This window comes from Colius striatus, chromosome 13 (genome assembly GCF_028858725.1).
Source record: "Colius striatus isolate bColStr4 chromosome 13, bColStr4.1.hap1, whole genome shotgun sequence".
NCBI classification, from domain to species: Eukaryota; Metazoa; Chordata; class Aves; order Coliiformes; family Coliidae; genus Colius; species Colius striatus.
In genome coordinates, this window is record NC_084771.1 from 1640814 (window position 1) to 1656254 (window position 15441).

At 61.0% G+C, this 15441-nt stretch overlaps 1 protein-coding gene across 1 annotated transcript; it reads left to right on the forward strand.

Annotated features, from left to right (window-relative positions):
- Positions 1-4438: 4438 nt before the first annotated feature.
- Positions 4439-5693, forward strand: LOC133626602 (thymosin beta-15A homolog). The gene is made up of 3 exons (XM_062006756.1): positions 4439-4516; positions 4757-4861; positions 5235-5693. Exons 2-3 carry the CDS (start codon positions 4762-4764, stop codon positions 5270-5272), a joined length of 138 nt encoding a protein of 45 aa, XP_061862740.1. The 5' UTR covers positions 4439-4516; positions 4757-4761; the 3' UTR covers positions 5273-5693.
- The last annotated feature ends 9748 nt before the right edge of the window (positions 5694-15441 follow it).

Here is a 15441-nt window from a genome sequence, read left to right on the forward strand (position 1 = left end):
CCCTAAACTGAAGAACAAACCTAAAACTTCCCAACTGCTGGAGCTGTTGGTGGAAGAGGAGCCTGAGGGGTGAGCTCAGGAGTGGTTCCAGATGCATCAAGGGTGGGTGTGAGGAGGCTGGAGCCAGGCTGTGCTCAGGGATGGCCAGTGACAGGACAAGGGGCAACAAGCTGGAACTGAAGAGGTTCCAGAAAGACACAAGGACAAAGTTGTTCCCTGTTGAGGTGAGGGAGCAGTGGCAGGGGCTGCCCAGATGGGCTGTGGAGGCTCCTTCTCTGGAGACATTCCAACGCAGCTGGTTCCTGTGTGCCCTGCTCTAGGTGGTGCTGCCCTGGCAGGGGGGTTACACTGGGTGAGCTTTCCAGGCCCCTTCCAGCCCTCGAGACCCTGTGACTGTGGGCAGGTTGTGAGTGACTGGCAGTGAGTGTTGTGCTGGTAGAGCAAGTGTGGCTGCCTTTAACAACATGGGGTAGAATGAGAGTTTTCCTTCACTGGGTGTGGGCAGGACAAAAGCAGCCCCTGAGGTGAGTTGCAGAGCTGCTGCAGCCAGCCCAGTGTGCTCTGGGTTGGAAGTGTGGGGTGTCTTCTCAGGCTTCCTGCACAGCTGCTGAAGAAATACCCCAGAAATCAAGTCACTGCTTCTCCAAGAGGAGATCCCAAGTGAGTAATTTGCTGTGCTTGGAGAGCTGGAAGGACAGGCCAGAGCTGTGCCACAGACAGCCCAGCGTGGCTGCAGGTGCTCACACTGGTTCCAGTAGCTGTCTCGTGTCTGCTGTCAGAGCAGCACATTCCAGAGTCATGCAGCACCTGCCTGGAAGCTGAAACTCAAGTCTGGGGTGGGGATGGATGCCTGAAGCTGTGCAAGCTGAGCTTGCCAGTTGTGCCTCACAGGCAGCAGGATCTTGCTGAGAGCAAGATGAGCCGTGGCAAATGGCTCTCGCCAGCAGCTCCCTCCTCCTGCTTCTCTTTGTGCCTTACTGCTGTGGGAGAGTCTGTTTCTAGGGTGTAAGGGAAGCAGCTGCCTGCCCTGCTGCTGCTGGGTTGTGGGGGCTTGTAAGGGTTAACAAAGCCCTTCTCTGAACTGAAATCCACTGGAGGAATGAGCCCTGGTGTAAGACACAGCAACCCCAGCGTGCTGGCTGCCTTCCCAGGGCTCTCTGCTCCTGCCCCACGGAAGGAGAGGGCTGTGGCAGGAGCCTGTGTGTGGAAAGGACCAGGAATGAGTGGACTGTGGCCCCGTGGAGTGAGGGAACTGGCTGCCAAGCAGGCAGTGGGGCTGGAGCAGCCCAGGTCCTGGCTGTTCCCAGGAGGCTGAGAACCCAGAGCCTCTCTGGTCAGATGGAGAAAATCTGTCTCCTCCTTCATGAGAAGAAGATGATTTAAAGCTCATCTGCAACAGCTGCCTCGTGTCTTTTCTGTGGCAGGTCGGGGCTGTTTAGGCTTTGTCTCAGCCCTTTTGTTGTGAGTTACTGCAAGCAGCAGTTGTGTGCTTACAGGAGCCTTGGCAAATGTGTCAGGGGGGGGAAAAGCTCTGGCTGAGGTTTAAGCTCCTTCCCTGTTCTTTGTGCCAGCTGGGTGTGAAAGCTCCCCGGCAGCCCAGGCTGCAAAGACAGAGGCTGGGCTCTGCAGCATGGGGAAGGGGCAGCTCCCCTTTCCCCCCCCTCCCCTGGCTGAGCTTCCTGCCCAGACAAAGCATCGCGGAGCCGGGAGGTGGCACATGTGCCCCGGGGAGGAGGGGCAGCGGGTCCCCTCCGCCGCCAGCCTGCTGGGGGCAAACTGCTGGATGCAGCCTGTGCAGCATCCTCGAGGAGAGGGAGGAGCTGGGGGAAGGCAGGCACGGCCGTGCGGGAAAAATGAGCCCTTTCTCAGCTTGGGGTGGTCTCTGCGATGCAGGCTCTGTGGGGAGGGCTGGAAGGATGCTGCTCCTGGCTCTGGAGCACCCTCCAGCTTTGGTCTGGCTGCAGCACTGGGTCAGGGGGGCTCTGGCTTGGGGCTTCACCTGCAACCGCCTCTGCTCCCCCCAGGGGATGGGGACTGGAGGCTGTTTGCCATCTAGATGTATCTCAGAGTAGCAGCCCCATCCCAGGCCTCAGATTTTGGTCCTTTGCCCTGTTTGTGACCACCAACCATGGGCATTTCTTTAACCCAGAGCCCTCTCCCTGGTGCAGGTGGGTGCCTGTGCCCTCGGGGCTTGCTGCACAGGGCCCCTGGCCCAGACCTGCTGTGGCTGGAGAGCACCAAGCCCTGCTCCCAAGACAGCCAAACATCACAAAGGAAACGTTTCTTCAGGCTTGCTGGGGATTTTCTCTGCCAAATCTCCAGTAAGCCTGGAGAGAAACCCTGAGGCTGGGAGGTGAAGGCGGGTGTGAGAGTTGCTGCAGTGCAGCTGCTACCCCGGCCCTCTACAGCAGGCTCCTGGTTGTCCTGACACCAGGAACTCTGCAGAGGGCTTTTAGCAAGTTTCTGTGGGCTCAGGGTGTTCGATTCAGCACCTACAGGACCCTACTGCAAGGCCTCCCAGGCATCCTGGCCCTCCAACCCCTCTCCACCGCAGTGGCTAGCGTGCAGGTGGCTTGCCCAGCCCAGCCAGGAGCACACAGCCTGCCTGCACTTACACTCAGCTCACACCCTGCTGCAGCTAAGCACGAGCCTCTGCCCACCCACACTGCTGCAGCTGCTTTGGTGACCAGGTCTCAGCAGCGTCAGGGCAGGTGCCAGTTGGGCACAGTGCTGAAGCATCTTCCCCAGCTGGGCAAGCACAGCACTGCTTTCATCCCAAGGACTTCAGAGATGAAGTGGTGTTTCAGGGAGGGGGCACAGCTGGCCTTGGGCCTGCCCCTGTAACCAGATTGCATTGCACACAGCCATTGCAGCCCCCCTAGTGCACCCCTGCATTGCACACAGCCATTGCACCCCTCATTGCAGCCCCCCCTAGTGCACTGCTGCATTGCACACAGCCATTGCACCCCTCATTGCAGCCCCCCCAGTGCATCCCCACTGCACACAGCCATTGCACCCCCCTAGTGCACCCCTGCATTGCACACAGCCATTGCACACCCCATTGCAGCCCCCCCTAGTGCACCCCGCTGCACACAGCCATTGCACCCCCCATTGCAGCCCCCCAGTGCACCCCCACTGCACACAGTCATTACACCCCCCAGATCAAATAAACCAGGTCAAAGCAGATCACAGGAGATGGGTTAGAAGAGTCTGCACCAGGTGTAGCAGCAGAGGTGCCTTGCAGATAGAATGAAGATGATACTGATCAGGATAAATGCATATGGACTGAGGACAGACATGCTGGATGCTAATGTCCTGCAATCAGACACAGCCTGAGGGGGAGGGACCCTTGGTGGGGTGTCCCCAGTTAGTTTACGCCCATGGCTTGTAGGGGCTGTGTCACCAACACCTTGGTGGGGTGTCCCCAGTCAGTTTATGCCCATGGCTTGTAGGGGCTGTGTCACCAACACCTTGGTGGGGTGTCCCCAGTCAGTTTATGCCCATGGCTTGTAGGGGCTGTGTCACCAACACCTGCATGGGGTGTTTCCAGTCAGTTTATGCCCATGGCTTGTAGGGGCTGTGTCACCAACACCTTGGTGGGGTGTCTCCAGTCAGTTTACGCCCATGGCTTGTAGGGGCTGTGTCACCAACACCTGCATGGGGTGTCCCCAGTCAGTTTATGCCCATGGCTTGTAGGGGCTGTGTCACCAACACCTTGGTGGGGTGTCCCCAGTCAGTTTACGCCCATGGCTTGTAGGGGCTGTGTCACCAACACCTGCATGGGGTGTCCCCAGTCAGTTTATGCCCATGGCTTGTAGGGGCTGTGTCACCAACACCTGCATGGGGTGTCCCCAGTCAGTTTATGCCCATGGCTTGTAGGGGCTGTGCTCTGGCCAGCAGCAGCAGCGGGATGGGGTGGGCTGGTTACTCCATGTGCATGACTGGGACTGCTAAGGATGGAACCCCGTTGTCGGAGGAACCTGAGGCTGTAGGAGCTGGGTGCTGGGATGAGCCTTTGTCTGTACCGGGCCGTACCGTGTGCTGTGCCGCTTTGCGGGGGCTGCCCCCCGCACCCCTCCCTGGGCAGACACGAAACGAAGCGCGGTCTCGGCTCCGTGCGTAGACGCGCTCACGCACGCCGGGCATGAGCCGGCTCCGTGCCCGTGGCCGGTGCGCGCAGGGCTGGGGGCGAGCGCGGGGCACCCGCGTCCCGTCCGTCCCCCCCCAACCCCGCATCGCCGGCGGGTCACAGCGCCGCGCGCTCCCGCACCTCCCGCCCCGCCGCCGCGGGGCATCTCGGGAGCGGTAGTTCGTACCGGGGCCGCGCGCCCGGCGCAGCCCGAGGCCGGGACTACATTTCCCAGCAGGCGCAGCGAGCGGCTGGCAGCCAATGGGAGCGCGGGCTGGGCGGCGGCTGCGGTATATAAGGCGCCGCCCCAAGGCGCGGGGTGCAGCCGCAGCTGGGAGCGCAGCGGGACGGGAGCGGGACAGGACAGGACAGCGGCGGCGACGGCGGGTACGCGGCGGCTGGGACGGGACGGGGCGGCGGGGCGGCGGCGGGGCCCGGCTCGGGCTGTGCGGGGCGGGGCGGGGGCGGCCGCTTCGCTGCCCTGGGCGCGGCGTGTCCCGGCGGGTCGCGGCGGGGGCGCTCCCGGGGAGCGGGGCGGTGGGAGCGCGGCCGGTGCGGGGCCGCAGCCGCTGCGGGGTTCCCGCCTCAGCCCCGCCCTGCGCTATTGTGCGCGCCTTTGTCCCGCAGGAAACATGTGCGACAAGCCCGACCTGTCGGAGGTGGAGAAATTCGACAAGAAAAAGCTGAAGAAAACCAACACGGAGGAGAAGAACACGCTGCCCTCCAAGGAGAGTGAGTGGGGCTGCGGGGGCACGCGGGGGCTGGGCACAGGCAGAGGGTGGAGGGCGGTTTGGGGCCGTCAGGCTCTGAGCCGGGGAGAATCGCTGCCTGCAGGGTCAGGGCATGGCTGTGGAGGCCACAGGCTGCTGCCCCTGGATGGCACTTCCCAGGGCAGAGCTGCAGGCAGGCGCCCACCCTGCTGTCACCCGTCTGGGTGGCTCCTCACCCTCTGCCTTGAGGTGTTTGTCTGTCCCACTGGGGCTCAAACCGGCCAGCGAGTGCCAGGGCACGAGTGGTTTGTGCCCAGCCTCCCCTGGTGGGTGCTTCCCCAGGAAAGTCACACACTGATGGACCTTCTCTTCTCTTCTCTTCTCTTCTCTTGCAGCTATTGAACAGGAGAAGGAATGTGTGAAGTCCTCCTAGAGCGAGATGGCCTGGCAAGAAGAGCTCCCACTGGATTGGTTTTGCTTTGGATGAAATCATGTGGTGTTGTGTTTCCTTTAATTTCCATGTACAGGGATGAGCTGCATCACCCACCCCCCCTGTCCCAGCTGGGTGGCAGCTTTGGGATGGGGAACAAAGCCTGCTCCTCACACTCCATCAATAGCCTGAGCCAACCCCCTCCCCTTGATCTGCTCTAATGCAGTGGGGACGTGAGCAAGGGCTATGGAGGCTTCTGGGGCCAGACCCCTCTGCTTGGGGGAGTTGGGATCCTTTCTGGCCCAGCCTGTGGCTGGGGTCTGTCTCACTCTTCACTGGTGGTGTTCTGTAGCCTCACAGGTTTTTGTCTTCCTTGGGGGGGGGGAATGAGAAGTTTATTATAAAATAAAGAAGTGCTGATCTGCTTGTGGCTCCTTCCCTGGCAAAGGGCGAGGCTGCAGCCTGGCTGGGGCTGCAGGGGGGAAGGGCTGGGGCTGATGGTTTGGGGTTGCTCAGAGGGATGTTCCCTGCAGGGTGAGTCCTGCTTGACACACGTGTAAGAGTTTCTAATGGCCTTGGGGACACCAGAGCACTGGCATGGCACTGGGGGCTCAGCTGACACAGGTTCCACCAGTGCTCCCACTGCCAGAGCAGCTCCTTGGAGCATCCTGAAGGAGAGCTGAGCTGGGCTGCCCAAGGCTGAGCCTCCTGCTCGAGGTGGGTGTCCCCTGCCTGCAGCAGCCTGTGGGGCTGGGCTGGCTCCTTGCCTGCCTGGCTGGAGGTTGTGCTGGCACTGGGGAGGCTGGCTTGTGTCCTGCTGCCTCTGTCCACCTTGCTCCCCTTGCTGCCTGGCACAACCAGTCTCTTCACCTTGAGCCAGCCCTGGCCCTTGGCTCAAGGTGGTTTTTGCAGCCTTATCAGGATAGGTTAAGGCAGCAGACTGCTGGGGTAGGCTCGAGGCTGCTCCAGCCCTGCCTGGCTGTGCCCTGCAGTCAGCCTCCAGCACAAGCTGGGCAAGGGGGAGCTGGTGTGATAGTGCCTCCTGCTCTGTGCTGAGGCTTCCTGGGTGCTGCCAGCGTTTCCTCACCCCCTGCAGCATCCTGCAACGAGCTGCTTGTGGAGGAGGTGGAGGCAGACTTGCCAAGTACCAGTTTTGGCCAGTGGCCCTGGTGACTGTGGTTGGCTGGAGACAGCCATGGGGCTGTTGTGCCTGTCTGGACACGGTGCCTGGCTGCCTGGCACCTCCACCCACGCTGCCTGCTCAGGGCTGCAAGTGCTCCTGTGCCTGCAACTGTCCTCACCCCTTGAAAAGCAGAATTGAAAGGCTGGAAGGGAAGAGGTTGGTGTTTGTGTGCTGCTAGGGCAGGGTGAGGGCTCCTCCCTCAATGCTGAGGCTGTGCTGAGCTGCTGTGTCCCCTCAGCACCTCAGTGGTGCCAGGACAGCACCATGTCCTGGGTGTGGGAGCCCCTTTGCCAGTGCTGACTGCCAGGCTGGCTGCAGCCCCTGCTGAGGCTCATCCCTTCAGGGGGTGGTTTCTCTCTGTGGGCAGGGCCAGGCTCAGCCCTGTGCTGGGGAGAGACTCTTCTGTGAAAGAGGAAGGTAGAAAAGGTCCCAGGCACAGAGAGCTGTGCTCAGGAGCAGCAGGGAGGGCTCATGGACCACGAGAGGTGAGGCACCTTCTGGCTGCTTCAGCATTTCCCCCTCCTGCAGAGGCTTTGCAATGCTTTGGCCACTTGATGTGTCTCAGCTGGGCATTGGGTCAAACCCAGATGTAAAGCCAACCTAAGCTCTGTCCCTGAAAGCCACACTGTGAGCTTTTCCCAAGTGAAGCTGTGCAGATGGAAGCACAAAGTGCCAGAACCAATCCCCTCAGGGAGGCTTTTGGGGGCAAGGGAGGCTGCTCCCATCACCACCCAGAGCCTCTCCCTCCTGCACACACTCACACTGCACCAGGCTGCTCTGTGGGCATGGCAAAAACACCCAGCAACTTGTCTCTGACTCACCCAGACCTCTGCAAGGACATGGCAGGAGTGGCCCTGCCTGGCACAGAAGCCTCCTCCTCGCTCTGTGTTGCACATGTGGGCAGCAGAGCCTTTGCCCAGGGCTCCTGGGCACCCCAGGTGCCTGCCAACCCACAGCCCCTCCTGTGAGCCCAGGGCAAGGGCTGTGGGTTCCCAGTGCTTGGCCCAGATGGCAGGGTGGCTGTGCCAGGATCTGGGCAGGCAGCAATACAGGCTCAGTCCTGGGGTTAAGTGCTGGCACAGCCAGGTCTGTGCCTGAGGAAGCCACCTCAGGGGCTGGTGGCCCCAGGGACATCAGATGGAGCAGGGGGCAGCTCCACAGCCCAAACCAACCCATCCCAGTGAGGCTGTGTCCACCCAAAACAAGGGCAGCCCAGGCACTTCTCCCACCCACTTTCCCCGCAGCAGAGTGCCCAGGGGCACTGCCCAAACCCTGTATCCTCAGGTCTGAGGGTAAAGAGAAAGCCTTTTCACAAGGCATTGCCCAAAATGCCCCTGCTGCCAGCAGAGGATTAGCCAGTGAGAGGAGAGTCCTTACAGAAAAGCCCTTTAAATCAACACTCCCCCTCCCTCCCTGCCCCACAGCTCCTGTTTTCCTCCTGGCACACGTGGCCAGGGGCTGCCAGCAGTGTGGGGGCCCAGGACACCTCCCAGGCTGATGGCCTCTAGAAACCTGGTGGCTCCAGCAGCATGGGCTGCCCCAGCAGCACAGAGGGTGCTGTCCCAGGAGCTGGGCTGGATGCCACCTTCCCTCCTTGTGGCAGCTCCTCCTGGCAACATCCAGCCCTGGCCAGTGCCCACGGTGCTGCCCCTGGGGCAGTTTCCTCCCCTGGCTGGGTTGGGCACTGAGCTGTGGGGTGGGAGGAGGAGACTGAGTCACTGGCAGGAGGAATTTGGGCAGATCCCTGGTGCCCAGGGTGAGCTGAGCTCAGGGCCTGTGGCTGGGCTGGGTGGCTGCTGCTGCCCCGTCCTGTCTGACTCAGTGGGGAGGGGATTTGGCCCCACACACGCTCGTGTGGAGGATCCCAATCCTGTCTCAGTGCTGAGCCAGCCCCTGCCTGGCCCTGTGCTGGGCACCCCTGCCAGGCTGCAGCCAGCCTGAGGGAGCCTTTGCACCCCACAGCTGGGGCTGCCCTTGGCTGCTTCTCCATCTGGCAGCCCCTGGAGCCCTGGCACTACGTGGTGAGAGCCAGGAGGTGAGGACAGCCAGGGCCTGGGGCAGCTGCTGGCTTGGGGCAGCAGGACATTGCCAGCCCCTGGGAAGCTGTGGGTTTCTCACAGGGTGAGGCAAAGCCAGGCAGAGGCTGCAACTCCCTCAGGGCAGGTCCTGCCCCATCACCACTCCCCACGTCCCCACCTCAAAACCTCTGCATCACTTTGCCTGCTGGGTGTCCCCTGCCTGGCTGCACACACAGCCCAGGGCAGAGCTCACAGCCTGCTCTGCTGCAGTGGTGGGGAGGGGAGGGCAGTGGGCTGCAAGCATGAGCTGCCAGGGAACAAGCTCTGCTGGGAGCTGGGGGGGATGAACACGTGTGAGTGTGTTTGGGTGTGAAAGGGGGAAGCAGAAGAGGCTGAGCAGCAAGAGGGGAAATGAAAGCATTGTGTGTGCTGGTGCCCATGGCCCTTTGGGAATGGAGCTGGTGGGAGGCCAGGGCAGGGTGGGGGAGGCTGTGTGCCCTGTGGCACTGTCCCTGCACACACTTGGTGACACAGGGATGACCAACAAGCTGCCCCCATCCTGCAGCAGGGAACAGCATCATGCTGGACAGCCCCTGTGCCCACAGGGCTGGAAGTGCCCAGGCAGTGCAGGAGCCTCTGGGGCTGTGTGGTGACTGGCACAGCTGGGCTGCCACACACAGCACACCCCACCACCCTCCCCAGCAGCAGGGAACTTCCTGCAGCTCTCAAAAGCATGCCTGGGAGGGTCAGGTTTACCAGCAGGAGCTTACTCATCCCCTGCCAGGCAGGAATCAGCCCCAGCAATGCTGAGGCTCCCAGCTCTCTGCCCTCTCGTGCAGAGCCTGGTGAGAGGAGAGCTCCTGCCAGCACCCAGCTAGAAAGCAAGCTGGGGAGCCAGGGCTGAGCCACCCTGCACCAGCCACATTCCCTACATGTGCTGGGGTCATGGTGGGCACAGGGCACAGCTGGGAGCAGCCTTGCCACATGCCACATGCCACATGCCACATGCCACATGCCACATGCCACATGTCTTCTCCCAGCAGCATGTGTGTTGCTGGCACTGGGGGGTTGCTGAGCCCTTGGGCAGCTCTGAGAGCAGCCAGAATGAATTGCTGCTCTCTGCCCTCTCCATCTGCACCCTGGGGATTCCTGTGGGGCCGTGCTGGAGCTGCAGCAGCACGTGCTGCAGCGGGGATGCAGCTCCAGTGTCACACAGCAGTGCCTGCACTTGTGCCTGAGACAGGGCAGCTGATGGTGGGGAGGGCTGCTTTATTTTAGGAAGCAGCTGGCTCACACAGGAGACATTGTTTATCATCTTTCTTCCCCCCCTCCTGGTGCTTTATTACAAAGGATTATGGCATAAAAGCCATTTTGTTCCCCTGCTGCCCCACTCTGAGGTTTATTCCTGGCCATGGGCAGCAGCTGGGGTCTGGCTCCCCAGGGAGCTGGTGGGAGACAGCTGAGGGAGGGCTCAAACCCAGGGCAGGGATGGCAGCAGGGATGCATCCAGTACCCAAGGCCTGGCACTGCCAGCCAGGGTTTGCCAGGGGTGCCCAAGGCAGGGGGGTTGCACTGGGGGATCTCTCTTGAGGTCCCTTCCAAGCCTTAAGGTTCTGTGTGACAGGAGGAAACCTTGAGGGGTGGAAAACCAGCACCAAAGGCTTTCCATGGTGGGTGTCACTCCCAAGGTGACTCCAGCCCTGCCCAAAGCAGAGGTTGGTGTCCTCTCCCCGAGGTTGGGTGTCCCACTGCCAGTGCTGGGGGCTGTGTGTGCTGTCACAGGCTCCAAACTTGCCTGGGGAAACCTGGGGGGAACCTCACAGTGCCCCCAGGAACTGGAGCTGAGCTGAGTGGGGAGGGTGCAGGGGGCAGAGTCTGAGCTGTGCACAGAGGCTGAGGCACAGGATCAACATGGCAATATGGCCTGTAGCTGCTTCCCCCCAGATCCCCTGCAGGCAGGGCAGAGGCACCTCCAAAGCAGCAGCAGGAGCAGCTTCTCTCCCACCCTCTGCCCTGGCACTGTCCTCACCAGGAGGCAGCAGGGCACCACGTGCCCTTCTGGCTTTGCAGCCTCAAAGCCCTCTCTGCCATGTTGGCCTGGAGCAGAACCTGCTGCAGCAGTGCTTGACCACCTCCTTACCCCTGAGGCTGTGAGCCATCACCCCCCCTGCCACCACAGCTCTGCAGAACCCCTGCAGGAGCCATGGGCAGCAGATGAGTGTGTTGCAACAGATGCCTTGTGCTGTGTCCCAAAGCCCTGACACACCTACAGCAGGGTGAAGTGATGGCTGGTGCTCCCTGCTACGATGCTCCCTGTTGTGTCAGCCCTGATAAGCAGCCCCAGGGCTCCAGGGATGAGCTTGGGATGGGGGCAAAGGCTGTGGTGTTGGCCCCCAGCTCTGCTGCTGCAGCCCTGGGGCTGGGACAAGTCCCCACTTGCAGTGTGGTGTCACAGAGGCAGCTCAGCAGCCCAGACATGTTCCTCTCCCACACCACTCCCAGCTTGGCAGGGAGGGACCTCACGGGGCTGCAGCTTTCCCAGGGAAGGCTCCAACAGCATCTGCAGCATCCCAGTGCCATGGCAGGGAGGAGGCAGCTCCCATCCCTGCTGCCATGGTCCCCATTCCCCTGCTGTGTTGGCAGCCAGTCCATCTGCAGCCAGTCAGCAGCTGTATGGTTGTGCTGCTGTGGGTGACACTGCCCAGGGACTCTGCTACTGCCCTGAGCTACTGCTGCAGCCTGTGTGCTGCCTGGGGAGTGCTGGGTTGGCAAGGCCACAGCCCAGCTCACAAGAACCACACAGAGCACTTGTGTGAGGCAGCTGGAGTCACACAGGGTAGAGGGGAATGTGTGAAGGGACCTTCCCCAGCTTTGCACCAGCTGTGGTGGTCCTGGGGGAGAAAATAGGTGCTGAGGTGCCTGGCAGCTGCTGCTCAGAGCCAAGAGCTTGGCAGAAATGGGGTGGCCAAAGCAAGGAGTGGCAGAGCTGTTCAGAGGGGGATGTGCCAGGGGGTGTTTCAGAGCAGATGCTCAGGTCTGGAGCTGCTGCACAGCTGGGCACCAGTGCTGGAATAAAGGCAGAGGCCTGAGCCCCAGCTGCAGTGGGAGATGTGTGATGGGTTCACCAGGGCAGGAGCTGGCAGCAGGGATGAGGCTGGACCAGGGCTGCTTACCTTGGCACCTGCTGCCCCCTGTTAGCTGTAACACCCAGACCAGGAGTGAGCCAGGCATGTCACAGCCTCCCTGGGCAGGGATGCAGCTGAGCCTGGGCCAGGAAAACCTCTCATGCTCCAGGAGCCCTACAGAGTCACTGCCCTGCAGAGTCACTGCCCTGCTGACCCCTCACTGCCCTGGCACTCCTTCCCCTGGGCATGGCTCGTGGGCAATGTCCTCATCTGCAGACCAATGCCCCTGCAGGCACCAGGGCAGTGCCAGGGCTGCAGGCAAGGTCCAGCAGCAGCTCATGCCAGACAAACCCCTTCCTCCTTCAGCCTTGAGCCCCACACTCACGTTCCCAGGCACCAACCCTCCCTCCCTCTCTTCTCTCAGGCTCCTCTCTCCCAGGGGCTCAGCAAGGAAACTGTTTCTGCAGCTCACCTCCTGTTTCATTCTCCCCTTGCCCTGCCAGACCTCCTCAGGAGAAGGTGCAGAGCCAAGCAAGCTGTGCCAGGCAGGCTGCCAGGCTGTGCCACTGCACCAGGGCAGCAGAGCAGTGGCTGTGACACGGTTCACAGCCCACCAAAGCACACTCAGTCTCCTCTGAGGTATCCTTTCACTTACCAGATATATTTTGCCCCAGGATGCTGTAGTCTGCCAGGGATGGAGTTAATCTCCCCCCCCAGCAGCCCTCACAGTGCTGTGCTCCATAGAGGTGGCTGCCAAGGTGCTGATCACAGCCCAGTGCTGGGGCTGCTGCTCACACAGGGCTTGGTGGGCACCTAGAGCCAAGGCCAACCTCATCCCAGTCCTTTTGGGCAGCCCAGGTGAGCCCTGAGGCTCTTGCCAAGGCTGTAGCAGGTGGGAAGTGGCCAAGTGCTCTGTGGGGCACAGAGTGTGCTGCCTGCAGGGCTTATCTCTTTGTTTTGCTGAGCTTGGGAACAGGCTGGTACAAAACAAGGGCTCTGAGCTGGCAGTGATGGGCTGGCTGTGCTGGGGAGGGGATGAAGGAATACCCCTCCCTGCTGAGGGTGGCTGTCTCACACAGGCTCCCACAGCCTTGCTCACCCTTGCAGGAGCTGTTTGTCACTGCTGATGAACACTTGGCATGTCACAGGGGTTTGTGGAATCTGGTGTTGCCCTGGGACAAGAGAAAACAACCTTTGGGTGAGGCCATATGCAATGTGCCAGTCCCTGGGTGGCAGAGGCTGTGGGGAAGGACCTGGGCTGGTGCCCAGTGATCACCTCCCATAGCCTGGGACTTTCTAGCTGCAGGGGCAGGCAGCCCTGGCACACTGGCACAGGTCAGAAGGGCACCCTGCCTACCCCAGCAAAACCCAGCAGCTCTGTCCCTGTCCTGGGGACAGCTCAGAGCTGTCACAGGGCTGTGGGTTAGGGCTTGAGAGGCCCCTCAAGCTGAGTCTGAGGTGATGGCAGAAGGGATGGGGACCCAAGCAACAGCAGCAATTGCCCCAGGAGTGAGAAACGGTGAACAAGGAGATCAGGGGCTTCACATCATCAATAAGGGAGGAGGAGGAGGAAGAGGGAGGGTTTGGTCAAGGAGCTGGTCCTTTAGCAAAGAAACTGGAGGAAGGAGTGAGGAAATTGAGACAAGAAGCAGAAACTACCCAGTCTATGAGCTCACCACAACCTCAAGACCTGCAGAGAGATTACAGCCACTAGCCAGGTGAACTCCTGGGCACAGCACTGAGTGGCTGCATCACATCCCTTGTCACTCACAAGCCTCTGCAAAGACTGGCTGAGAGAGGTAATGACACACACACAGAGGCTCAGGGGCTGGAAGGGACCTGGAGAGCTCATCCAGAGCAACCCCCCTGCCAGAGCAGGACTTGTGGTGAGAGCGATGGGCAGGAGGGAATGGAAGCACTGGGAAGCACAGTACAGCTCTGCCCCTTATTCCATGCCACGTGCAGCATGCTAAGGTTCCACACAATTGAATGCAGGTCTCTACCCATCCCATTGTATCTCATTCTCATTGCCAGCTCACAGCACTCCTGCTACATCACTTCCTACAACACACAACTCACACCTCACATTCTTGTTCCCCCCAGGGTTAAATCTCCTCCTCTGGGTCTCCCCATCCTTCTGCATCACTCACCAAGGGCACCCAAGTCCTTGAGTGACAACAGCCTCAGAGTGGGTTTGTCTTTTCCCAAGGGAGGAGCAACCCAGATCTCCTGCCCAGCCCCTTCCCCGTGTCACTGCAGCACCCTGTCTCCTCCCAGGGCACTTGGGCAGCTGAGCACAGTTCACGAGGGTACTGTGTGTGCCAGGGATGGAGTTAATCTGCCCCCCAGCAGCCCTCTCAGTGCTGTGCTCCATAGGGGTGGCTGCAAAGGTGCTGATCACAGCCCAGTGCTGGGGCTGCTGCTGAGCTGTGCTGGGGCAGTGTCAGAGCTGCCTCTCCAGCATTGCCCCTCACCCCCAGCAAGGGGCTGGGAGGGACAGAGCCAGGAGAGCTGCCCCCAGCTGCCCCAGGGACAGTCCATACTGCACAGTGCCTGCTCAGCAACAGAGGCTGAGGGAGAATAGGGGGAGGCATTTGTCCTTACATTTGTCTTCCAGAGCAACTGCTGCTCATACTAGAGCCCTGCCTCCTGGGAAGAGGCTGCACATGCCCTGCTGCTGGCAAGGAGAGAACAGATCTGCTGGTTCCCTTTGCCTCTGGCCATGATCTCTGCTGTTGCTTCATCCAACTGCCTTTACCTTGACCCACGAGTTCTGTTGCACCTTATTCCCTCCCTTTCTGTGCTGTGGAGGGTGGGAGTGATAGAGCAGCTCAGTGGGCAGCTGGTGCACAGCCAAGGTCAACCCACCACAGATGCCAAACAGGTTGCCAGGTGCCAAACCTGCCCTGGCACATCCCTGCTCAGACAGGCAGGTGACTGACCCAGCTCCTGGCAGCTACAGCTCAGCTCAGGGGAATGTGAGGACCCCTTTGTGCCCTGGCATGGTCAGCCCAGGGCTGCAGGGCCCTGCTGCCCTCCCACAGCCCTGCAAGCAGCATCTCCTGAGGCTTTGGTGTCTGCCAGCCCTGCCTGGGGTGGTCCAGGGGTCAGGGCACAATGCCAAGCGCTGTGCCCCTCTTGCCTGATGTGTCCTGGCAGCTGTACCTGGCTCAGGAGGTGTCTCACCCCTCCTGGCCTCGGGCTGAGTCAGGTCTCCAGTGAGGAATAAAGGGATTAAAGGTCTGCAGGGCACAGGGAGCTGGCAGGGGAGGGATGCCCGTGCTGGGGGGCACGTGGTCCTGGCAGGGCTGGCACAGGGAGCTGGGCAGCTTCAGAGTCAGTCCCAGTGGCGTGGGCTGGGTCTGCTGCCTGCTCCAGCAGCACCCTGTGCTTCTGGCCTCAGCACTGCCATGTGTGTTGGTGCCCCAGATATGTGCCCAAGGAGCACCTCCATCATCCTTGGGCTCCCCTGGGCTCAGACTACCAACATCCCCTGTCCTCAGACCCTCGCCCTGCCACCTCCCTCCTCCCTCCCCTGTGCTCCTCTTGTCCCCAGGCTCCTCCAGCAGATCCCCAAGGCTGGCATTACTATAATCCCTGGCTTAATTTAAATCCTCCTCCCATCTCATGTTTTTCCAGGGAGGGGGAGGAGGGAACAGAGGCATTTTTGTGACACCTGCTCAGCCCTGGGGCTGGTGCTCAGCCCTCTGCATCCCCCTGAGGGGTCCCTGCTCTTGCCTCTCCAGGGAAGGTGTCTGGGACATCCCACAGCCACAGTGTCCCCACGTCTTGGAGCTGTCTCTGGGTGGGCACCAGCCACTGGCAGGAAGAAGAGCTGATGATGAG

Coding starts and splice junctions, on each gene's coding strand:
- LOC133626602 (XM_062006756.1), top strand. CDS start 4,762: ATGTGCGACAAGCCCGACCTGTCGGAGGTGGAGAAATTCGACAAGAAA. Junction 4,862..5,234: donor CACGCTGCCCTCCAAGGAGA/GTGAGTGGGGCT, acceptor CTTCTCTTGCAG/CTATTGAACAGGAGAAGGAA.